The 26,124-nt window shown below is 36.9% G+C and overlaps 1 protein-coding gene across 2 annotated transcripts in view; it reads left to right on the top strand.

The window, feature by feature from the left end:
• The window catches only part of LOC107430303 (E3 ubiquitin-protein ligase RGLG4), a 31,576-nt gene extending 5,849 nt beyond the window's left edge, over positions 1-25,727 (top strand). For both annotated transcript variants that reach the window (XM_060817802.1, XM_016041140.4), the window contains 15 exons: positions 12,267-12,364; positions 12,442-12,515; positions 13,995-14,100; positions 14,198-14,325; positions 14,653-14,740; positions 15,964-16,039; positions 21,848-21,988; positions 22,076-22,189; positions 22,366-22,463; positions 22,567-22,646; positions 22,995-23,100; positions 23,207-23,334; positions 23,618-23,744; positions 25,135-25,194; positions 25,293-25,727. In XM_060817802.1, the coding sequence (XP_060673785.1) occupies positions 12,267-12,364; positions 12,442-12,515; positions 13,995-14,100; positions 14,198-14,325; positions 14,653-14,740; positions 15,964-16,039; positions 21,848-21,988; positions 22,076-22,189; positions 22,366-22,463; positions 22,567-22,646; positions 22,995-23,100; positions 23,207-23,334; positions 23,618-23,744; positions 25,135-25,194; positions 25,293-25,376 (1,508 nt within the window). In that variant the 3' untranslated portion in view covers positions 25,377-25,727. The remainder of the gene's footprint in view (positions 1-12,266; positions 12,365-12,441; positions 12,516-13,994; positions 14,101-14,197; positions 14,326-14,652; positions 14,741-15,963; positions 16,040-21,847; positions 21,989-22,075; positions 22,190-22,365; positions 22,464-22,566; positions 22,647-22,994; positions 23,101-23,206; positions 23,335-23,617; positions 23,745-25,134; positions 25,195-25,292) is intronic.
• Positions 25,728-26,124: the final 397 nt, after the last annotated feature.

The raw sequence follows: 26,124 nt of genomic DNA, 5'->3' as shown, positions 1-26,124 counted from the left end.
TTTCACGGCGAACGGCCGCCGGACGCGCCCGGATCGGACGTCCGAAGTTTGGCGGCGATTTTTCCCCTCCACCGCCGGCCACCGCGAATCGGCACTATTCCGGCCGATAAACAGTACACGCGCCATACACCCAGCATCCTCTCCTCAAGTCCGGCCTACCCACCAAAAATCACGGCCATCGGACCACCGACGCGCCGGGATCGGAGCGTTTTCCGGCGAGGGGTCGAAAATCTTCAAACGGTGATTTCTCCGCCGTCCGACCTCCGTTTTGCTCACCGTCGGTCCCGTTGGATTGCTCTCCTCACGATCTACAAATCTGCAAAATTTCACAGCAAACGGCCACCGTCGGAAATTACTGTTCCGGCGACGGTTGCCGGTGACGTGGCGGCCCGCCGGAAATTACTGTTCCGGCGAGTACCCGAAAATTTCCGGCCAGCTCCAGTCCGCAGTGTTCGACCTCCTGAACCCAAATCCGACTTCCGTTTCCACCAATTCGCGACGGTTTGGGAGAATTGCGGAGCCGAAACCCGAAAAGCTTCCCGATAAAATTCAAACCCCGTCGGGTACGATCATCGGAAATTAAGACCGGATCTGTGATTAGCATCACTCGAGCTTCGATTCGGTATATGATTCGTAAATTTTAGTTATCGTTGTGTTTTGACCCCCCGGGTACCGGGTATTATTTACCCGAATAAAATATTAATTTATTTGACTGCCTGTGAATTTTGTTCTAGGAGCACCGGTGAGTCGTAGAATTGATCCCGTAGTGGATCATGGGTTAATTGCGTGCTCCAGGTGAGTGACCCACCTTCAAATTAATTTTGGGGAATTTAATTGATGAATATATTATGTGTGAATTAAATATTTGGAATTTAATATCTATGTGCCAAATATTTATTGGATTTATTGTAGAATTATTTATGAATTTATTGGATTTAAGAAAATGCGAATTCTACAAATTTATGCCGTGTGGAATTATTTTATGGTTTTGAGGATTTTGAAATTGGTGTGGTTTTAATGGTAAATTGGGCACGATTTGATTTTCAAATATTTCAAGGAAAATATTTGGTTATGTTGGTGATTTCAATTTTTATGAAATATGCCCATAAAATATTATGGGATTTGATTATGATATTTCGAGAAATTATTTATGCTTGGAAAAAATGTGGATATTTGAATTGATGGATTTGGGAGTTGGTGGATTTGAAAATCATGGGATTTATGGTATTAATTATAAGGAAATTGTGGAGAATTTCCCGGTTCAAGCGGATGGATTATGCCCGCTATGCTTATGAAAAATGTGAAATTTGTTTTATGATTTAAATTTATGGATTTTATAATTTTTAGATGCACCGTGCACGTACTGGTGTTCTGATTATGTGATATGGTATATGTGATATGGTTAGTGTGCACACGGTTGTGATTAGCGCGCAGGTGGGTGTGAGTAGCGCGCGGTTGATATTATGAGGGTGTCCTGTGCATGCCATCGGAGAGGGCGGCCACCCCCCATGGCCGGGACACCAGGTTAGCAGCGGCGCAGTGGGACGCCACGCGACCGTATGCCGGTTTCTTTCTATAACCTCCTGTCTGGCGGTACCTTGGGACGCTGGGTACTGTTGGCGCCACTGGTATATAGTGGGTGCATCAAATGATTTTCAGAACTGTGTTTTAAAAATAAAATGTTTGGAAACTGAATTGGAATTAAAAATATAATTGTTACCGCTTCTGGTATTTAATTGATGTCTTGGTTTTCGGGGAATATGGATAAAGGGTTTTGTGAAATTGTTTTAAAGGGGGAACCTTTCCAACTGAGAGAATTGTAAGGGTTTTGAGAGAAAATATTATTTCCAAATAATTATTATTTATACTTATTACTGTGATATTATATGGTATAGTAGTAGGGTCGCTCACTGAGATGATTAGCATCTCACACTCTTAAATTCCGTTCCTCTAGGTACCAGGTTGTCGGCGTTCACTCGGAGCGGACTTGATCTTCCTCGCTGTTTTAGTTCGTACTGTACCCTGTTCTTCTTTATTGCAGTTGTACTATTTCTTTCACTCTTGTTGTATTTATCTTGCACTGGATTACTGTATTTTTGTTTTGAAGTGCTGAAATTTGTGGAACCAATTTGTAGTTTGTGGGAGAAATAAGGGGATATTTTTGAAGTGTGTTTTCAGTGCAGGTAAATTTGTGGCAAGTAAATCCCTTAGGGGAGGTGCTGCCGGATTTTCCGTTGGAAGGTTCGGTGGTATTTCCCTGGGATCAGGGCTGTCTAGGGTTTCTGAGGAGGAATTCTGGACGGGTCCTGACAGTTGGTATCAGAGCTCTAGGTTCTAGTATTTCGAAGGGACTGTGCATTGTTGTGTGTCCCATCCATGTCTAGTCTCTCGTTTTACCCGCGTGGAAGCGTTCTTTCTGTTTGTCTCGAAGTAAATTCGTTGCCCGAGTTTGAATAACTCTAATCTTCGAGGGTGTCAATTAGGATCATCTAGCCTAACGGGGACTTCCTATGGCCTAGTCGATGGTCGAGGATGCCTTTTCTTTTTGAAGGTCTAGCTTATCATCGTGAATGGTATCCGTTTCGTTCATGGAGGAGAAGGATGATTGCCTAAGGATGTGTGTCGATTGATTTCAAGGCGTCAAAATATTTTTCCAATCGATTATCAAAATTAAATGCTTTTCAACGTGGTATTGGAAATTAAAGGTGTTTTATTCAAGTATTTTTGGTTTGTGTTCGTACATGTATTTGTATGTTATAACGTTTGATACTATACTGCACCATATGGAGGCGGCGAACCAATGTGGTCCATGTAGAGCTAGCCCCATGATCATGTTGCCTACGAGCCCGGGGAATTGGACGGCCAATATAGGCAACCACCCTGGTTTGTATTGGTAGCAGAGTGTCGGCGACAGTTGGAATCATGGATTACGTAACATGTAGAAGGTGTCGTACGTACCTCCATTACAAGCGTGCATATTTTATTTTATGCTATGGATTTTAAGATATGAATTTCAATGTGGAGTTTTAACAATTGCCTATGCAAGTTAGGTATAGTTGAAAAATATATTTTATTATTTGTTTTATGTTATGGTTTTTCCAAAAGCGACTTAAGGTTAAGTATCGCCAGTCGAGAAGCCAAAGCAGGGTATCGTTGAGTTCAAAAAGGAGATCTTAAAGGAAGCACGCGATTCAAAGTATGCGATACACCCCAAGGGTACCAAGACGTATGGAATGCTCACTGGATGACATGGTGGTTTGGCACGATAAAGGAAGTTGCAAGATCCGAATAAAGGTACTTAGGTCATCGATAAGTAAAAGTAGGGAGATGTAAATATGGATTTCGTGCTTAAACTATCATTCACAAAGAGAAGGTACGACAGCGTTTAGAGAATCAAGCAAGATCCGGATAGCGACTAAAGTTCTACTTGGTGGTTGATGAGGTTAATGAGATGAGGATGATTCCTTAGGCATGGTTGGATGTTTAAGCATGGTTATTTTTCATTCTAGAAGCTAAGATCTTGATATCTTATTTCCTTGGAGATTTACGGTTCGTATTGATGGTGCTTCATCGATTCAAGGTGGTTGATATTGTTGGTGATAATTTACAAGGATAAGGAGTATGATTTTTGGGACGGAGTTAGAATTTAAGAAGTGTGGAATACTTTATTGGGTTAAGGATCTAGTGATTTGTTCATAGTATTGGTGGTGATGCTAGAATTAAGATTTAAATTTCTTATTGCTTGAGGTGTGGATTCATGGAATCTATTTGAAATGGGGGAAACTTAGGGTTTTCAAGAATGGTATTTGGATGTTGAGAATTTTATTCATGACCTTGATGAATTTAGTTAAAAGAAAGATTGATGTTTGTCGAGGTTAAGACTATTGGTTAATCAATGAGGAGCAAGGGTTTTATAATTGTAAGTACTAGGAGGGTAATCGAAGACAAGTGAATTAATCTCAACCTTAACTTGGTGATACCAGTATTTGAGGAAATTAGACTTAAGTTCTAATCTAACCTTTTAAAGTGCTGATCGAGTCACGAGAGTTGGTTGTTGGTTTAAGGATGCATGCTTTAGAAGCACCTTATGGTTAGCGTTCGACTATGACCAAGACTTGCAGATCGTGTTCTCGTGGACCAATTTGACTATCCTTAATTAGTGGGCATGAGAAGGAAAGTTGCACAAGAGGGAAGTTAAAGTCACTATTAGGCGAATGTAGTGGCAGATGCTTTGAGTAGGAAGGCTACTGGATCCCTTGCTCATATCCAAGTCATCCAACTACCTCTCATGGTGGGGTTGAAGAAGATGGGGGTGTTAATGCATATGCATCCTTCAGGAGTTCTCATGGCTAGCTTCCAGGTACGACCAGTGTTGGTGGATCGTATAGTAGAGACCCAAATGGAAGATCCTAAGTTGAGGACAATTAAGGGCAAGGTACAAGAAGGTCTCGATCCGGAATTTCCATAAGGAGGGATGGAGCCCTCGTGTATAAAGGACGACTTTGCGTTCCGGATATCCCAGGACTCAAGAAGGAGATTTTGGAGGAGGCGCATAGCTCGATGTATGCGATGCATCCGGGAAGTACCAAGATGTACCGGACGCTTGTTAAGTATTATTGGTGGATTGGTATGAAGAGAGAAGTGGCAGACTTCGTATTAAAGTGTTTGATTTGTCAACAAGTGAAAGCAGAAAGACAGAAGCCTTCGGGACTACTCCAACCTTTACCGATTCCCGTGTGGAAGTGGGAAGAACTCAACATGGACTTCGTATTCAAGCTTCCTTCCACACCTAGAAGGTACGACGGCATTTGGGTAATCATTGATCGTCTCACCAAGTCGGTACACTTCCTACCGGTACGAGAACGTTTTTCACCCGAGAAGTTAGCCCAGTTGTTCGTGCAAGGCATACGTGGGATCAGTTCAAGATGGCCTTCTCTACTGAGTTTTGTCCTCCTACCTACCGTGAAGCAAGAAGGAGAGAGTTCGAGGAACTACGACAGGGGAACATGACAGTGATCGAGTACGAGAGGAGATTCCGAGAACTAACAGAATTCTGCATGCACCTGAGTCCCGACGATCACACGAAGAAGGTGAGGTTCATAGACGGATTGAAAGAGAGCATCGGCTACACCCTTTCTGGATCAGTACATCCCACCTATCAGTTCGCCAGGGATGCAGCGCTCGAGCTAGAGAGACAGGAGAAGATACACAGACCCTCGAGGCACAGATCATTCGAAGGTTCGTATAGCGGAGTACCTCGACAGGGGGCAGTTAAGAAGAGCCATAGCTCAGGCTCAGACAGTGATGGGTTAAGCCCACGAGGCAGATTCCAGAGGAGAGATAGTTATCGCATGCCCCAGCCAGCTCGCCATTCGATCAGTGTGGATGCAAGCTCGTATCAGCAGTCACGCATTGGTTCTCCGCGGATTTGTCCACTTTGTAGGGGGAAACATTCTGGGCAGTGTCAGATGGATGGTTTATGCTTTCGGTGTGGGCAGCCAGGTCACATAAGGAGGGATTGCCCTTATGGTAGTGGCAGTGTGCTAGAAGCAGGTCGACGGACACAGCATACAGGGATATTTCCAGGACAGAGTTCCCAGGGGAGTCAGCCAGTAGGAGTTTCTTCGGGATCAGTCCAGCCGTCTGCAGGATCGAGTCGAGGTAGAGGAAGGAGACCCCAGCAGACAAGTCAAGGCCGGGTGTTTGCTATGACGCAGCAGGGAGCCAGGACTACGCCCGACAATTTCACAGATCAAGTGATGGAAGCAGACCTGATCCTGTTGGATCTATCCGGACTTGGAGTAGTGTTGGGCATGGATTGGTTGGCAAGGAACTACTTAGTCGAGGAAGCGACATGGGAGCCCGAAGCGCAGGTGCGTGATCAGAACCCTTGTTTGTTCCAGTGACGTGCGGAAATTTCGAGGACGAAATTTTTGTAAGGGGGGAAGGCTGTAACACCCCGTCCCGAATCGCACCGGAATCCGTGCACGTTGACCGAGGTTGACCGTTGACCGTTGACCGAAGGGGTCAAAAGTTGACTTTTGACTCGGTGGGAATTTCGAGTTGACCAGGGTACCGTGGCGAAGTGCACGATGCCACGAGTTCGTAGACTAGTAGCACGTCGAAAACGGAGCTACGGTTTGAAAGTTATGGGCAAAACAAGTTGAAGTGTAAACTGTCTAAAAGGTGCCGGGAGTTGACTTTTTCTTGTGATGTAATTGTGAGTTGACTCTTGTATGGTTGTAAAGTACTCGTCGATACGAGTTCATAGACTAGCGGCACGCTTAAAACGGACATCCGGTTAAAAAGTTATGGACGTTTGAAGTTTACCGGATACCGTATTATTTTAATGTTTTTGGGTCGTGAACAGTGAAATGCCATGTGTCAGCTTCTGAGTGGTCCACGTGGCATGAACAGTGTCACGCAGGGTTTTAATTTTGAAAAACTCTCGGGGAAGAGAGAGAAAGAGAGAGAAGAGAGAGAAAGAGAGAGAGGAGAGAGAAAGAGAGAGAGAGGACCCGCCGGCCGCCGGCCATTTTCACGTTTTCCGGCCTAGTTACTGTACACGCGCCGGCCAGCCAGATTGCCCACCTCATTTCCGGCAAAACCTCCAAATTTCACGGCGAACGGCCGCCGGACGCGCCCGGATCGGACGTCCGAAGTTTGGCGGCGATTTTTCCCCTCCACCGCCGGCCACCGCGAATCGGCACTATTCCGGCCGATAAACAGTACACGCGCCATACACCCAGCATCCTCTCCTCAAGTCCGGCCTACCCACCAAAAATCACGGCCATCGGACCACCGACGCGCCGGGATCGGAGCGTTTTCCGGCGAGGGGTCGAAAATCTTCAAACGGTGATTTCTCCGCCGTCCGACCTCCGTTTTGCTCACCGTCGGTCCCGTTGGATTGCTCTCCTCACGATCTACAAATCTGCAAAATTTCACAGCAAACGGCCACCGTCGGAAATTACTGTTCCGGCGACTGTTGCCGGTGACGTGGCGGCCCGCCGGAAATTACTGTTCCGGCGAGTACCCGAAAATTTCCGGCCAGCTCCAGTCCGCAGTGTTTGACCTCCTGAACCCAAATCCGACTTCCGTTTCCACCAATTCGCGACGGTTTGGGAGAATTGCGGAGCCGAAACCCGAAAAGCTTCCCGATAAAATTCAAACCCCGTCGGGTACGATCATCGGAAATTAAGACCGGATCTGTGATTAGCATCACTCGAGCTTCGATTCGGTATATGATTCGTAAATTTTAGTTATCGTTGTGTTTTGACCCCCCGGGTACCGGGTATTATTTACCCGAATAAAATATTAATTTATTTGACTGCCTGTGAATTTTGTTCTAGGAGCACCGGTGAGTCGTAGAATTGATCCCGTAGTGGATCATGGGTTAATTGCGTGCTCCAGGTGAGTGACCCACCTTCAAATTAATTTTGGGGAATTTAATTGATGAATATATTATGTGTGAATTAAATATTTGGAATTTAATATCTATGTGCCAAATATTTATTGGATTTATTGTAGAATTATTTATGAATTTATTGGATTTAAGAAAATGCGAATTCTACAAATTTATGCCGTGTGGAATTATTTTATGGTTTTGAGGATTTTGAAATTGGTGTGGTTTTAATGGTAAATTGGGCACGATTTGATTTTCAAATATTTCAAGGAAAATATTTGGTTATGTTGGTGATTTCAATTTTTATGAAATATGCCCATAAAATATTATGGGATTTGATTATGATATTTCGAGAAATTATTTATGCTTGGAAAAAATGTGGATATTTGAATTGATGGATTTGGGAGTTGGTGGATTTGAAAATCATGGGATTTATGGTATTAATTATAAGGAAATTGTGGAGAATTTCCCGGTTCAAGCGGATGGATTATGCCCGCTATGCTTATGAAAAATGTGAAATTTGTTTTATGATTTAAATTTATGGATTTTATAATTTTTAGATGCACCGTGCACGTACTGGTGTTCTGATTATGTGATATGGTATATGTGATATGGTTAGTGTGCACACGGTTGTGATTAGCGCGCAGGTGGGTGTGAGTAGCGCGCGGTTGATATTATGAGGGTGTCCTGTGCATGCCATCGGAGAGGGCGGCCACCCCCCATGGCCGGGACACCAGGTTAGCAGCGGCGCAGTGGGACGCCACGCGACCGTATGCCGGTTTCTTTCTATAACCTCCTGTCTGGCGGTACCTTGGGACGCTGGGTACTGTTGGCGCCACTGGTATATAGTGGGTGCATCAAATGATTTTCAGAACTGTGTTTTAAAAATAAAATGTTTGGAAACTGAATTGGAATTAAAAATATAATTGTTACCGCTTCTGGTATTTAATTGATGTCTTGGTTTTCGGGGAATATGGATAAAGGGTTTTGTGAAATTGTTTTAAAAGGGGAACCTTTCCAACTGAGAGAATTGTAAGGGTTTTGAGAGAAAATATTATTTCCAAATAATTATTATTTATACTTATTACTGTGATATTATATGGTATAGTAGTAGGGTCGCTCACTGAGATGATTAGCATCTCACACTCTTAAATTCCGTTCCTCTAGGTACCAGGTTGTCGGCGTTCACTCGGAGCGGACTTGATCTTCCTCGCTGTTTTAGTTCGTACTGTACCCTGTTCTTCTTTATTGCAGTTGTACTATTTCTTTCACTCTTGTTGTATTTATCTTGCACTGGATTACTGTATTTTTGTTTTGAAGTGCTGAAATTTGTGGAACCAATTTGTAGTTTGTGGGAGGAATAAGGGGATATTTTTGAAGTGTGTTTTCAGTGCAGGTAAATTTGTGGCAAGTAAATCCCTTAGGGGAGGTGCTGCCGGATTTTCCGTTGGAAGGTTCGGTGGTATTTCCCTGGGATCAGGGCTGTCTAGGGTTTCTGAGGAGGAATTCTGGACGGGTCCTGACAACCTATCTCCTAACTTGGAGACTTGGAGACCTAAGCTCAACAAGGTGGGTCGATTTTAAAAAATGAGGTTGAACTAGTTATTTGAGATCTAGGCAGCTAGGCTTAACAAGAATATCTACTTCCAAATGGACATGTGGCTTTCTTATATATATATATATATATATATATATATTACTCAATAATAACATCCTATTTATTGCATGTTTCAAAAGCAAATAAAATGCTCTTCATTGTTCATGACTTGCAAGAACCATTTAAGTTGACCTCCACAAGTGAGTATTTCAATATCTTCCTTTCGATAACAACAACCATCAATTTTATGTCCAAAATCTTTTTGAAATAAAAAATATCTATTCTAGTTTCTTCTCTTTGTTGAGTTAGGTGTGTTTGGAGCATCACGATTCTCAACTTGAATTAGGACCTATGTGTAAGTAACATTGCGAGGTTTATTCTACTCAAACCTACTCGTTAGAACTTGTGGACCTCAAATGCTTTTTTCTTGGTCCTTATTAGTCTATTTGTCATCCTCGTGACTTTTTTCATAACCATTCTACATGTTTTTCCCCATTTTGTTCAGATTTTCCTCGAGTTAATGATTTCCTTAAATATTATGTTTTTTAGTTTCCACTAGCATTTCTAAAATTGTTCTTAGAAGCTTTTTAGCTACGATTCATATGAAATCATCATCTCATATACCATCTTACATTGCTTGTATGGCTCTATCATCAGTGTATCCTTCTATTTGCATCGTCTCTTTAGTAAATCTTTGAATATAGGCTTTCAAAGATTCATTCTTCGTTTAAACAACAAAAAAGTGGTTTCTTCATTGAGCGAGATCCATAAAATTGAGTAAAATTGGGTCACAAAGAAGTCTCCCATCTGGTTGAACAAGTTAATTGATATAGGTTTCAGTTTAACAAACAAGGTCCTTGCCATGCTTTCTGAAGTTAAGGGGAAGCCACATAACTGCATCCTCTGCCCTTTTTTATTCCATTCAAGCTCAATAACAACTTAAATCTTCTAAGGGATCACTACTTCCCATACAACAATTCAAGGTTGAGATTTTGAAATTTTGAGGAAGGACAAGAGCACCAAAAAGTTTCTTATTCACATAATGCCTTAGGTTTTTAATTTGGTGACACCATGACATTCTGTTTTCCTTGTCAAATGTCGCATAACGGGCTATCTGGGGTTCAAACTCCATTCTAACTCTCCTTTCCTCAACTTAAATTCATATCCTATTTTTCTCCATTCGTACCTGCTCACTACCATGGTGAAATTAAGCTCATGTCCTCTCATCTTCCTCTAGACCTCATCTTTGTCATGCTCATTCAGAGTTTGTCTTCATTCTTCATCCTTGCAAGCTTGCCTTTTTCTTTGATTTGAGGATAATCTAGGGCTATCTCTAGTCAGACTCTTATTTGATGAGGAGAAATCCTCCCTCATCAACCTCAAATGAGAATTATCTCTAACACATTTTGCTTAAGGTGGAGGGTTCCCTCAAATTCTCCCTAAATACCCGCTTCCTTAATTTGTATTTGTCTCCAGTTATGCTGATTTTTAGTATGTCTTTTTCTACTAACCTTACATTGATAGATAATCTGAGATCATCCTTGATGAGTTGGTCATTTGGTAACTCACCAACTTGTAATGAGAATTACCTCATGCTTTTTTTTTTCTCAAGGTGGAGCTAGAGACCTAAAATTCCTAACTCAAGCTTGCTCTTTGTGTATCCTCATCGATTTCTTCCTTTGTGAACGTTGACTAGTCTTTGCCTCATTGCATGGCCACATTGTTTCGAGCTTGAAACTCCTAAAATCTAGTTGTTTCCTTAGTTTGCTGGCTACCTCATACTCCCCCTTCTCCATGGACTTCAGACTCGATTAAAGGCCATGAAGAATTTACAAATGTTAGGCCCTTTTAAGATCTGGAGACAGTCTCAAGTTGCGCCTCTTGATGTATACTAGTGGTCAATTTGAGCAAGTTGATTTTCCATGTCTGATAGCCTGGAACACTCGAAGCGACTAGCCACATGTCGCTCATTGTGATGCTTAACTAGTGGTGTTATGATGTGTGGAAAAGGTGGCGACGTTAAGTTATCTCTAAGTTTTCCTAAAGAAATTCCAAAATGTGCTTATTTTGTGGTGACTTAGCCAAAGGCTCACCTATCTCCTCAATTGTTCTTTGTCCAAACTCATATTAGATATATTTTCAGGTGAAACATAAGTAGTTCAGGTGCAACACAAATATTTCAGTTGCACTTTCACAAAGACAATAAGATTTTATAGGAAAATGAGGGTGGAAAAGGTGTTTAAAGGTTGAAAATAAAGCTAGAAAATATGACTATATTTAGGAAATAACAAAATATTTAGGGAAATATTAAATCTAGGTCTATGATTGATAACCTAAATCTGGAAATTAATTTCATAATTACCAGCACATGAACAAACCTATCTTTTCACAAATATTTTCTGACGTAAAAAAAAAATAACTTAACCAACTCCATAATGACATACAAAAGAACAAGGGAGCAAAACTTATAAAAAGCACATGAACCAAGAGACATATTTTTCAAGTTTAGGCTCAAAATATTCCATAAAAATGAAATGAAAGAACAATAACTAGAAGTTTTCTCAAAGAAATGAAAAAAACAAAAGCCTAAGTGGCTAAATAATCAATTTTACCAAAGGGTGCTACTGTTGTTGTTTTCCTATTTTTATGCATGACAAGTGAGCTCATAAACTTATAAAAGTCTAGGTGAGCAGCTATAAAAATAACAAAAAAAGTGTCAGGGATACACCGATAAGGTCTCCACCATACACTTTCCAATGCCCAAGTCAACTTTCATGATGGAGGAACTCTTCCAACCTAAAGAAATGATCAAGTAATGAATTCCCATGGTGATGAAAATGACTTTCATTCTCTGCAACTTTTTCTTGAGGAAGAAGAGGAATAAAATGTATATTTTCTAAGAGAGATGAGAGAAGGTGTTGCTCTTGGCATTTGTGGGAAAAGATACCTTTTGGGAGAGCATAATTTTGTATTTATATGGAAAATGGAGGATGTACATGGGGCCCTCCAAAACCCTAATTGGTTGGATGGATGATACTTCATTGATAACATATCCTAAATATCATTATAAAACTAATCTAGTTTTCTTCTCACATATGGGTTATTGCCCAATAGATAAAATTAATGTTTGTGGGCTTTTTAAGCATTTGACAAATGCACATATTGTTATTGGATTTAACTCTAGAATATATCCATAATACATGCATTACTATGCTTTTTCATTTTCAAATTAATTGATCATAGCATCATAATATATTTTATTTCCAGGTAGGACATCATTTGCTCCAGTAATTGAAGCTGCAATGGACATTGTGGAGAAAAGTGGTGGCCAATATCATGTATTGGTTATCATAGCGAGTGGCGAGGTTTGAACTTTAACCTTGTCCTAAGTTTTTCTAACAAAATATTTTGTTTTGGAGACATTATTTATTTTATTGCAAAGGTCACAAGAAGTATGGATACAAGTGAACTGAGTCCTCAAGAGGAGGAAACAATAAGATCAATTGTCAATGCAAGGTAAAACCTCTTAAATGGAATCATGAAAATTGTATTTTTAGTGAGGATTTTAGTTAGGTTTTTGCTTTAACCTTTCTATCCTATAAATCATATAGTTTATTCACATTTAAATGCAATATCTATCTAAAAGCAACAAATTAATTGTATAATGTTGTGGTATTCAATATTGCAAACGTATCAAGAGACAACAAACAATAAATAACAAGTCTGGATGCTCTGCTCATCCTTGGCAAAACTATATTTGAAAATGTAATATAGGAACTAATTATCCATACACATAATAGTAAGATAGGGCATATGTCTCTTAATTTGTTTCCTATTAAAGACAAGATTGGATATGTATTCAATTTATATTTTAAGAGATTTTTGTAAACTTTTTAAGTGGTTGACTTTTTACAGAGTTTTAAATTTTCATGGGATCATGAAAGGCTTTTGATATACTTTATATTCATAAACTTTACTAAACTTTTATAGAGTTTGCAAAATCAGGAAAAACTTTAATGGACTTTTATAGACTTTTATTTTTAAAAGATTTGCTAGAATTTTTTTTCTCATTTCAATAAATATTTTTTTTTAAAAACAAATAAATAAATAAATAAATCACATCAAGAAGGAATATTTATTTACAAACAACTTGTAGTACTTTTTATAATGATTTTATAAAATTTCCATGATATATTTGAATTACTTTTATTTTAGTATATACTTTTTATTCCTAGTTTATTAAAATTTAATAGGAATTATGAGTGAAGTAGTGCCATAAAATAGAATACCAAAACAAATAATAATAATAAAAAAAAAAAGCAAAGCAAAACCCAAAAAAAAAAAAAAATAGTAAAGGGAAAGTTTTTCATTTTATGTAATTTTCTTCAGTAAGATAGAGAAGACACAAGGGAAAAAAATAATAACAAAAATTTTTTGAAAAAATAAAGGTTGAGTAAAATCGTCAAGGTCCTATTTGTACGTAAGGATAGTAGGGTGAGAGAGGGTTTGAAAATAATATGTAATTGATTCTAAAGCAAATATTTAAAAGTCTACAAAAGTTTTTGAAAGTGAAGTCATTTAAAAGTCTACAAAAGTTTTTAAAAGTGATGGACGGAAAAATTCTCAGGCAAATATTTCTTGTTTAGCTAAATTCTCACAAGTTCAAGGACTTTGTACTATGATTTTCATTCCATATTTTTACCATAATATTAAATAGTGGTTATAAATTGTATTCTTTGAAGATGTTTATATAGTTTACGAACATTGCCAATTTCTTTTTTTTTTTTTCCTTTTTTTATCGTCCTTTATTATCTGTAAACTAATTTTCCTACAATTGGCTCAAGCTTGCATCACCTCATATTAACTACTTGCTAAAAAATAATTCCAGTAAAAAATAATTAAATTATCAATTTTGTCATGCATCAATACTACAAATCAATCATACATGCATTGAAATAAAACTGAAAGAAATTTACCCTTGAATTTCATAACCAGTTTATATCCACTATCGATTATTGTTGTCGGAGTTGGCGATGGACCGTGGGAAGGCATGAATAAATTCGTCAAGAAGATCCCAGCACGTGAATTTGATAATTTTCAGGCATGACATTTATATCACAAAGTTTTAACGTTGTTTTACATTTGCTTTAGTGTTATTTCAACGCAGATTTCCTGAGACATCTTTCTTTTGTATGCAGTTTGTTAACTTTAGAGAGATTATAAATAAAAATGTGAATTTGTCCAACAAAGAAGCATTGTTTGCTTCTGCTGCGCTCATGTCGATTCCCAACCAGTATGAAAAAGCCTCTAGACTTGGTATACTCGGGTAGTGTGCACTTGACATTTTATGTTTTTTTCCATCCTATTTTATCGCTAATTCCCTTTTGGTATGAACCTCTAATCCATATGAGCTTTATTCTATAAGAACTTAAAATCAATGACCACCTCAATATCACTGAAAATTCGTAAGAAATGAAGGCCTTAACATTGATTATCTTTGAAGACATTTTGAAGCTTTTTTTTATGAATTATTTAATTCGAAGAAAAAAATATATATTGAAATATGCCTCAATCACTAAGATCCTAGCCCTTAATAGTGGCTTTTGCAGAAACACCAGGCATTCTAATTTATGTTTCTCCCATTCCAAAAAAGACAAGTTACAGGAAAGGCAAAGAAGATCGCTCCACGGCCTCCACCAACTTCTTATGATCATGAAGCAAGCAACTTGTCAAGGATCATGGTAAACAAAATTATGGTGCTAAATCTGTTGTAGCACAGTACTTATATAATCTTCTACTTTTAGTAATCCATGGATGGTGGCCAGGCAAGGTTGCTTGTCTAGTCAGATTAATGGGTTCCTAAAGTCTTTCTTTAGTTCAAAGTAATCCTCTTTCTTACACTTGCACTTCATTCGTGTTAATTTCTTTAACCTCCAACCACTCATTAGCGATTACGGTGGTCTTTTATTTGTTCCAGAGCTGAGTTTATTGTGTAAAAATTGCCAACTTAGATACCTACAGCTGGTATATATCTAATCGAAGGATGAGTTGTCAATGTTTGTACAAACATACAGCATCTCTCTATTAGTAGTATCAAAATGATCATTCACCATATTAGGTTCCACTGGCCTGACATTTTTAGTCTTTCCCAGTTCTTTTTTAACTCACCAGTGTACTCTTTAATGTTTCCTGCTCAAGTTTCTCTCCCTCCCAAGATACTTGTACACCATTTAATTTTCGCTTACCCTTATTCTGATTACTAGCCTGTTGTATGGGATTTGGCCGAATACTTGATGTTATAAACTTTTCCAAGAAAATTGGTGAAAAAGCCCCTTTCCAATGGCAATATGTTTGTCCCAGTCAAAAGCTAGTCAGCATATCTTAAATTTTTCATAACTAATCTGGCAGTGATGTATGTATAATGGCATGATTCTTCCTTGATTTGATCTCTACGCTTAAATTTTTGGTTATTCGGCTATGAAAGTAACAGGTAGGATCCTCCAAACTTCCAGTTCATACATTAATCCAACCTTTACACCTAATTGAATATTTTTCGAGCATAGTTGGAGGTATTCAAAATTGACTGGCAGAAGACATTGGGATCTAATAATACGTTTTGAAAATCTTAAAGTTATGTGTCATTTAAAACTTTACACATGATTATTTAATGGAGTGCTAAGCACCAATAGTTATTATTAACTTGAAACAATTCACATATTTCCATCATACAAGCGTGGCTTCGTTCATTGCATTTTTGTAATTTTTAATTTCAGTTTTTTTTATAGATAAGACTTTTTTGATGTATTGACATAAACAAGCTCTGGCAATTTAGAATTTGCAACATAATACAAATAAACAATGGTATCATTTGATTCTGTTGGTCCTTGATACATATTATATATATATATATATATATATATATATATATATATATATTAATTTGTGACCTGTTTTATTTTACAAGGACTCAAGTGCAATGATTTTCAAATCATCAAATCTCATTCTTGGAATTGACTTTACCAAAAGCAACGAATGGACAGGTTTGTAATTATCATCAGTATTTTACTTTGAAACCCAAGATGTGTAGTCAAACATATTGAAAAAATGCGAAGTTAATATGCTTTGTCTTTGTTAGTGGTGTTGCATTTTCTGCATGTTTCATTTAGAGTTTGAACACAAACTGTCAAAGGCGCATGAAGTGAAATGAATTTAAGCTAATTCTGAGATCACGACTAGAGCAAATAGCTACAGTAAAGACTAATAATTAGGCTAAGATGGTCTAGAATTATCTATGCCAACTTACATGTTGTGATCCTCTGATTACAAAAAATATAGAAAACAAACATAGAAAATAAAATAAAAAAATAAAAATAAAACACAAAAATATTGAAAAGAAAAAGATGTATTATTTCTCTCCTAAATTAATATACAAAAAAATTTCTTTGAAAACTCTCTAGAGTCTAAAACAAAAATGTATTGTCAATGATATGTGTGATACAAGATTGAAAACTAAGCACCTAATTATAAGGTTTCTAAGATTGTCTTTTTCACAAAACAATTTGACCATCAAGTAAACTTAGCCGCCAAGTAAACTTAGAAAACAAGTAAAAAACCCTAATGGGCTGAGCTTTAGAAGAAGGCTAGATCCCATAATTCTCCTTCTTCAATCGCATTTCAAAAACTAGTGGTCACTTCTCATCTATATCAGCTATATCTTTACACAGCTTCAACTTCTCTAGTGTGACAACCATTATAAACATATTTGCTATATTCTCCTCTGTGTGAATCTTTGCCAATCTGAGTTATTTATGCTCTATTGCATCGTATATCCAATAATACAGATATCAATATTTTTTGTTCAGAAATGATACATTGAGTTCTTGCTCAAATTTATAGCATTCTAATTGTCACAATGTATTTTATAGTCCTTATGCTTGATGCACAATTCATTAAGTAAATGTTTGAATCACAAAATCTCCTTATTGGCTTCCACTATGGCAATGTACTCTGCTTATGTCATAGATAAAGCTACACTTTTACAACCTTGATTGCCATGATCCAGCTCCTCCAACAAAGTTGTAAAGATAACCTGAAGTAGATTTCCTACTATTAAGGTCTTCAGCATATCTGCATCTATATGGCCTTCTGGAACTAAATCACCTCCCCCGTAACACAAGCATACTTTCGATGTACCTTTGAGATATCTGAGAATTCACTTGACTGCTTTCCAGTATTCCTTTCCAGTATTTGAAAGAAATCTGCTCACAGCACCAACTGCATGAGTAATGTCCGATCCAGTACACACTAATGCAAATGTTAGACTTACCACTACTGAAGAATAATGCTTTGAAGCCATCTCCTCTATCTCTATTTTGGATGAGGGCATGATTTCTTGCTTAACTTGAAATGGTTTACCAGTTGAATGTTGATTGGTTTGGTTTTATCCATGTGAAATCTCTTTATCACTCATTCAACATACTTTTACTAAGGTAGCCATAACTTGTTATTCTTCCTATCTCGGGCTATTTGCATTCCCAAAATCTATTGAACTTGTTCCAAGTCCTTTATATCAAAAGACTTGGAAAGTTCCTTCTTCAGTTGACTAATTCTCATTGCATTTTTTTCAATGATCCCATGTCATCGACATATAACAAAAGTGCAATAAATATTCCATCTAGAAGTTTTTGCATATAAACACAGTGGTCTATATTAATCTTCTTGTATCCTTGACTCACCATAAAAGAGTCAAATTTCATGTACCATTGTCTAGGTGCTTATTTGAGGCCATATAAGTACTTTTTTAGCGTGTAAACTAAGTTCTCTTTCCCTAAAACCACAAAACCTTTTGGCTGCTCCATATAAATCTTCTCATGTAGATTATCATGAAGGAATCTTGTTTTCACATCCTCTACTCAAACTCTAGGCCTAAACTGGCTACTAGACCAAGAATTACTCATATTAAAGTCATCTTCATTACCGGTGAGAAAATCTCATCAAAGTCAATTCATTTCTTCTTAAGGAAATGTTTGACAACCAATTGAGCTTTGTGCTTCACCACCCATCCTCTACCATCTTTATTGAGATTTAACATCCATTTATTCTTTAGTGCCTTCTTTTCTTTTGGAAGCTTAAACAACTCATGAGTATGTTTCTTCTACAAAGGTTCTATCTTATCTTACATTGAATGCAACCATTTTTCTCTATCTTGATGGGAATTTGCTTCCTTAAAACTCTTTGGCTCCCCCTCTTAAGTAAGTAGAATATATTGAGAATTTGAATATCTCTTTGATAGAAAATGGCCTCATTAAGATCTTCGAGAATATATTGAGAATTTGGATATCTCTTTGATAGAAAATGGCCTCGTTAAGATCTTCGAAGAGGTGTACCATCATTTGGGCATAGTGATGGTACTGTATCTTTTGTTGTTTTAGTCTTTCCCTACTCAACATCCTTTTCTCTCCTATTATGGTTCTAGTAATTCTCTATGCACTTCATCGTCATCTATGATGGTTTGTGCTGGTGTTTAATTAGGAACAGAATCATGGGCACTAGTACTAGAAGACTTCATGGGCTTTTCAATGTCTTCTATAGTATGGCATGAACAACTTCTCCTTAGAATGGCTTTGGCAACTTGACCATACTGATCATGCTTTCGACCTTCTTCATAATCGTCCGATTCATTCTCTTGGTTACACCATTATGTTGTGGGCTATGAGATACTATCTTCTCATGCCGAATAGATTGTCCTTTACGATAGGCATCAAGCTCTAGAGAAGTACTCTCCCTATTGTCTGAGCAAAGATACTTCTGCGACTTTCTTGTCTCACACTTTACCATGACATGGAACTCTTTGAAGTGATCTAAACTTGGTCCTTTATCTTTAAGAAATTAACCCACACCTTCCGAGAAGCATCATCAATAAAGGTTAGAAAATATTTGGTGCCACCTAAAGATTCCATCTCTAAAGGACTACAAACATTAGAATGCATCAGATTAAGCAACTATGGTCTTCTTTTTGAAGAAGACATAAATGAGACTCTATGTTACTTATCATACAAACAATGATTATAAGATCTTGAACAACATCATTGGAAATAATGATATTCTTCTTTTTCATCAAGGTAGACAATCCTTTCTCACTCATGTGACCAAGCTTCTATTACCATAGATTTTGAGATATCTCTCCTTCTGTAATATTGAGGCTATCTGCATAATTTTTCACATAAGTCTTGTAAAGTGTTCTACAAATATGTCTTCGAGTGACAAGCACAGCACCTTTTTTCATTTTCCATATGCCATTATAAAAGTGGCTGCCAAAGCCTTCGTTGTTAATGGCTATTCTTGAGAACAAATTAAGCCAAAGGTTTCGAACATGTTGGACATCCTTCAAAGTAATTGTGTGTCCAACATTGATATTTATCTAAACATCATCAGTTCTAATAATCTTAGTAAAACTAGTATTTCCCACCTTTGGTATGCCAAAATCTCTTGCTCTGCATGTTTTGAAAAACTCTATGTATGGAGTAATATGGTAAGATGCTTCAATATCAACTACCCCTTTAACATCTTTACTTGAAATGTAAAGGCGTGTTTCTTCATGTGTGGAACAATATACCATTTCTCTTCTAATAATTATCAGAGTTTAACCATCCTTCTTTGGCTGATTGCTTTTATGTCCCTACTCTTGCATTATCTTCCTATAGTACTTCTTCAAGTGATCTTTTCGACTACAATAATGATACTTATATGTTAGCCTCCTTTCATCTATAAAATGTCTTTGCTCTGGCTCCTGCCTTTCCCCTATCTTCACTACCTTCTTGCTGTCTCCATTGTTTGTTTGTGACAAAGTCATGTAATTGATCACTACCAATATCCTTTCTCTTGGCCTCCTTATTAAATCAGGCATCTGTTACCACAGCCATAGTATGTTTGTTGTTAGGAGCCGAATTGCTAAGAGACTACTAGTGTCTCCCAGCTGTCTAGAAGAGAGCTGAGAAGTAGGAGTGTCTGGTCCTTATCCCCTAGTTATGACTCCATCGTAGATAATTGATTTGCTAAGTTCTAAAATAAACTAGTGTGATTGGCTATTGAGGTTCCATTTTTTAACTTTAAATTCACTAAATGTGTGAAGTCCCACATCAGTGGAAAAGGGGAACGAAGCACTCCATATAAGTGGGTGTGGATACCTTTCCCTCGAGAAGCCTTTTAAAACCTTAAGGGCTAGGTTGTAAGAGGATTCCCCAGTCTCAAAGAGGACAATATCTCATGTGGGTGGTCTGGACTGTTACAGATGGTATCAGAGCCAATACCCAGATGGGTGTGCCAGCGAAGACGCTGGGCCCCAAGGGGGGAGGATTGTCAAGTCCCACATCGGTTGGAAAGGGGAACGAAACACTCCATATAAGTGGGTGTGGATACCTTTCCCTCAAGAGGCCTTTTAAAACTTTGAGGGCTGGGTTGTAAGAGGATTCCCCAGTTTCAAAAAGGATAATATCTCATGCAGGTGGTTTGGGCTTTTACAAAATGCCTTATTAATAAGGCTTTATTTTGAGCAGTCTTAACTTGGTACATGTTCTCCTTCTTCCAAAGGGCATATGAATCTGTCTCTTGTGCAACATGATGGAAGACATTATGATCGATCCGTTGTCGAGTTTAATAATTCATTTTTCTGCTAAGCTTCTTCCATTCTGCTTCTTTGATGGGATCGGGATTCTTTCCCTTGGCATCCAAGGGGTCAAACAAATTCTTGCAATTTAGGAGATCTACCATCTGAGGTCTCCAAAGTGTATAGCTAGTGGCTGTAAGCTTGATCCCAACTTTTGAATATGATTTCTCCTTAACATGTTGCTTTATAATAGCTTAAAATTAAAAAATTGGAGTTGAATTTGAAAAAATGAAGCCCAATAATGTGTCCAAAATGGTAAAAAAAATTTGATTTGACTCTTCTCAGGTCAAATTTGGATTTCAAAAAAATTAAGATCAAGGTGTAATTTCTAAAAGTTTTGGGAAAATCCTCAAATATAAAAAATAGAGGGGTATTTTTGTAATTTTTGAAAAAATTTGGGACCGTTGCTGATGTCGCATATGACATGGCAGACTAGATGACATGTCACCACATGGTAGATGAGTTAGCTGATGATGTGGCTCGGTGATGTGTCAAGGCTTGGCTCGGCTCAACGGCTTGGCTCAATGGCTCGACTCAGTAGCTCGGCTCAGCTTAGGTGCATGGGTGGTTCGTGGCTTGTTGACTGGCACGTGAAAACCTACAAAAAACTTTGATTGGCACGTGACAGCACATGGAGGTCCGATTGGCATCGTTTTCTTTGTGTCGGCAAGATATACCTCTCCGTATGTTGAAATCTTTTGTTGGAGCTTGTTGGGAACACTCTATCTTTTAACTAAGCTTTGATACCACTTGTGATCCTTTAATCATGAAAAACATTGAAAATAAAGAAAAACAAAATGCAAAAATATTGAAAAGAAAAAGATATATTATTTCTCTTTGAAATTAATACACAAAAAAGTTTCTTTAAAAACTCTCTCCGAAGTCTAAAAAAAATTCTGTTATCATTGATCTGTGTGATGCAAAACTGAAATTTAGGCACCTATTTTTAAGGTTTTAAGGTTGCTTTTTTTACAAAACAATTTGACTACCAAGTAAGCTTAGCCATTGGGTAAATTTAGGGAACAAATAAAAAACCCTAATAGGCTGGGTTTTAGGAGAAGGTTGGACCCCACAATACATACTATATATATATATACCTTCTCATTTATTAATTAGTTTCTTTTGAAAATATTTTGCCATTTAGTAGTTTTCTAAACCCAATGCATCAATGTTGTTTTTGAAGGAAAAGTTTCATTCAATAACCAAAGCCTGCATACCATCGGCACCTCTCCAAATCCTTATCAACAGGTGATCTCTATTATTGGAAGCACTTGGGCTACTTTTGGTGAAGAGAACGTAATTCCTTGTTTTGGATTTGGTGATAGTAAGTTCTCATTCTTCAATATTGGTAACTCAGCAATTCTTTAACATCTTCTAGTTATTCATTAGATTTATATTTTAAATTATGCAGAGATCACTAATGATCAGGAAGTGTTTAGCTTTTACGATGATGAATCATCTTGTTGTGGTTTTGATGAAGTTCTGGGATGCTACAGAAGAATAGTTCAATATGTAGAACTTGGGGGTTGGTTTTCACTCTGCATTCAATCTCTTATGGCTTTGGTTTATTAATTAATTAATATTTGATTTTACTAACGCATGAAAGGATAATGTTCTACTTCATCACTTAACCATGTCTATATTATGTTTATATTTGTCAAATATTTATTGGATCACAACCTCATAATAGATGTTTTCAAGGGCCAACTTCTTTTGCTCCGGTAATTGAAGCTGCAATTGACATTGTGGAGAGAAGTGGTGGCCAATTCCATGTACTGGTTATCATTGCAGATGGCCAGGTTTGAACTTGGAGCTAGTCCCAACTCTTTCTTAAACATTTTTTTTTTTCTGTGTAATGATTTTTATAAAATTGTTTGTGTCACGACTTATTTTAATGTAAAGGTTACAAGAAGTGTCAATACAAGCGACAAAGCATTGAGTGAACAAGAGGAGATATCAATAGCATCGATCCTCTATGCAAGGTACAGCCTCTGGAATTGGATTCATGTTAGATACATTGTTTGGTCAGGATTTTCATGGTCCCTAAAAATCTTTGCATCCTGCATATCCTATATATATAGTTTATTTCACATTTTAAATGAAATATCTGTAATTAAATAGATTAGATTTGTTATATAACACATTGAAAAGTAAATCAATAGTATGACTTTCCTCTTCCTTAATGTTACAATAAATAGTGGTTGATCAACTTTATGAAGTTTTCTTTTTATGTGTGACAATAATGACCATTGAACTACTAAAACTCAATATATAAGACACGCATTGAGTTGAAACTAAAAGAAATTTACTTTTGAATATTTCATAACCAGTTCATATCCACTATCGATTATTGTTGTTGGAGTTGGTGATGGACCATGGGACGACATTAAGAAATTCGTTGGAAAGATCCCTGCACGTGAATTTGATCTCTTTCAGGCATGGAATTACTATCAGGAGTCAGCTTCCTTGCATTTGTTTTACAGCGATTTCAATTTAATAGATTTTCTAACATACATTTTCTTTATTTGTTTTTTTAATGTAGTTTATTAACTTTACTGAGATTATGAATAAAACCATGACTTTGTCTAAGAAAGAAGCATTGTTTGCAAATGCTTTCCTCAAGGAGACCACCATACATTATAAAGCAGCTGTTGAATTTGGTTTACTTGGGTATGGTGCTCTTGTACATTGTCCTCTTTCTATTATTTTTTTTTTTTATGCATCTTTATTGGTATGAACTTTATAATCCACATATAATCTTTCTTACATAAGAACTTGAACTATATGATAAGTACAAATTAAAAATTAATGAACAATTAAAATTAATATATTTTGTAACTCAGGTCCTCAAAGCCTAATAGTGGCAGAAACACAGCTTGATTAAATCACTTTTTGTACATGCTTCCTAATTTATGTTTCTCCCATGTGAAAAAAAAAAAAAAAAAAAAAAAAGGCGAACTACAGGAAAGGCTAAGAAGATCGTTCCACGCCCTCCACCAACGTTTTACGCTCCTCATGCATCAACAATAGGTGAAGCAAGCAACTTGTCAATGAGCATGGGAGACGAATCCCACCGAATGGTAAACAAATTGTAGCCCAATTTGTTATGTTTTATAATATTTCCGTTTAAGTAAGCCATGCAAGCCTTAGAAAATAAGCACAGAGAAAAGTATTATCTATAAGTAAGGCTATTTATTGATGCCAAAAATTAGATTTTCAACATCTCCGTCTTCTTGACTGGAACTCCATGGCTAGTTGACTGTCTTCCTTTTAGTCGACCGTTCTTCATCTATCTTTTGTCTAGTTGACCATCAATAAGCTTGTCGACCACCAATCTATGAATAAAGACAGTGTTAATCGCGAGGGCACCGATGTGGTATTAGGTAAAAACTTTCCAATGCTCACGGAGGAAATTTAGTATGGAGATAACACAATGAATTTTCTGATCATAGTATTCTTAAAGAACTAAAGTTTATTGATAGGAGCATCCAGGCTTTTGAAGATGGCGGTGCCTTTTGAATTAGATCATTATTATATCTTAGATTAAAACATGAGAGAATCATAGGATCTTATCTAATATCCGTAGATGCTATGTTATTTATATAGATGATAGTTAATTCAAAAGTAGATTGTACTTTCTATCATTTGAATTTGAAATGCAAAAAGATTTCGTTCCTTGATTTCGTTATAATGATAACTGAAACCACATGTTAATAGTTGTAATTCTAATAGCCGAGAATAGTTTCTGGTCGAGTAGATGCGACTCTAATCGATTAGATAAGACCAATTTCTGGTTAAGTAGACCAGTTCATTGTCGTTGAGATTGGTTCCTCATCGAGTAGCTGAGGCAGATTCTTGATCTACTTGACTAATAGGCAACCGTCTAAATATAAGTGGCTATGACCATCATAGTTTGGTCATCCCACTAGATAAAAATAAATAATCATGATTGTGACACGTATCCTTGAGTTTATTTTTCCCTGTAACAGCTATATATATGTTTTCCGTTATTGGCCAATCCTATTTGTCCACTCTGTTTAATATCAACTTCTGTTGCTTGTTAGCTTCTTGAAACCAAATTCTCATTTCTTTGGGAAAACGCATACAGAAGTGTTCTTTTTATTTTTATTTTTTATGAGCTCGAGAAAGAACACGCACAATCAAGAATACTGAAGAACACCAGAGAGAAAGAAGATTGTTCTCTATGATAATGCTTCCATCAATTTTAATCTTGTAGAAGAATAATGAAGAACATTAGAGATAAAGAAGATTGTTCTCTATGATAATTCTTCCATCAATTTTAATCTTGTAGAAGAATGAAGAACACTATAGAAAAAGAAGATTGTTCTCTATGAGAATTATTCCATCAATTTAAATCTTGTAGCCTATTTGCATATTATTAGGAATTGCTCTTCATTATTATAATTCAAAGCCACTGATATATGTTCTTTGTGTCCGAATGCAATGCAGCCCTTATGCCCAATTTGCCTAACATATGGGAAAGACATGGCCTTTGGTTGTGGGCACGTGGTGAGTTGAATCAATATATGATCTATTGACTTTAGAATTTGTTCTTCAATTTCTTGCATTCTACTACGAAAATTTTATTCTAGAAAAATGTTTTGCAGACTTGCGGAGAATGTGGGACAAAAATTTTATCATGTCCTATATGCCGCCAACCCATAGTCAGCCGCCTGAGGATTATCTTGTAACAAACAGTTTCTGCAGATAGACTGAGGGGCAAGAGTGTTCATTTGTTCCATATATATAAAATGAATGTATAAATAAATAAAATCTGTGCAATTTAGTGGGCGCATATATTCCATATGGAATTTAAAAGATCAAGGCAGGTTTGTTTCTGAAAAATGTGAACAATAAGTTCTTTCAAAATTGAGTATTTGTCCCTCTGTTAGAAGTGTTCCAGAAATGTTTGCAATAGAGTAAATATCTTTATGAACGAATGGATTGGATCGAATTGGAACATGGAAAGATTTGTACAAGTTATATTTTTCATCACCGTTTTGTGGAAAATTATTAAGTATGAATATGTTAGACATCTGTAACTCAATTGGTGAATACTCTCTAAAAAAAACCATTTTTTTTTTTAACTATCACGCAAAAAAGAGATATATATCTTCTTCTTTTTTTTTTTTTTTTGGTGAATGAACAAGATGTTGAACATCATATACAGATAAAATACCCGATTAGAAAAGTCTATTTAACAAATTTATGTTATGGGGTTTATGTATACCCATAATTGCTGTTATAATTGAAATTAAGAAGCCTTCTATTTTTTTATTGAAAAAAAAAAATTAAAAATGATTAGTTATGTATCAATTTGGATTTTCTTAGATCATTAGGGAAATAAAATTTTCAATTTAAATTCAAAAACCATTCATGAATTCACAATCAATAGTTAGCAGTTAGACTTTTCTTAATGAATGAATATTGTAAAATTCA

Source organism: Ziziphus jujuba, chromosome 6 (genome assembly GCF_031755915.1).
Source record: "Ziziphus jujuba cultivar Dongzao chromosome 6, ASM3175591v1".
NCBI classification, from domain to species: Eukaryota; Viridiplantae; Streptophyta; class Magnoliopsida; order Rosales; family Rhamnaceae; genus Ziziphus; species Ziziphus jujuba.
The sequence above is the reverse complement of the archived record's forward strand: the minus strand, read 5'-3'. Positions and strand labels throughout refer to the sequence as shown.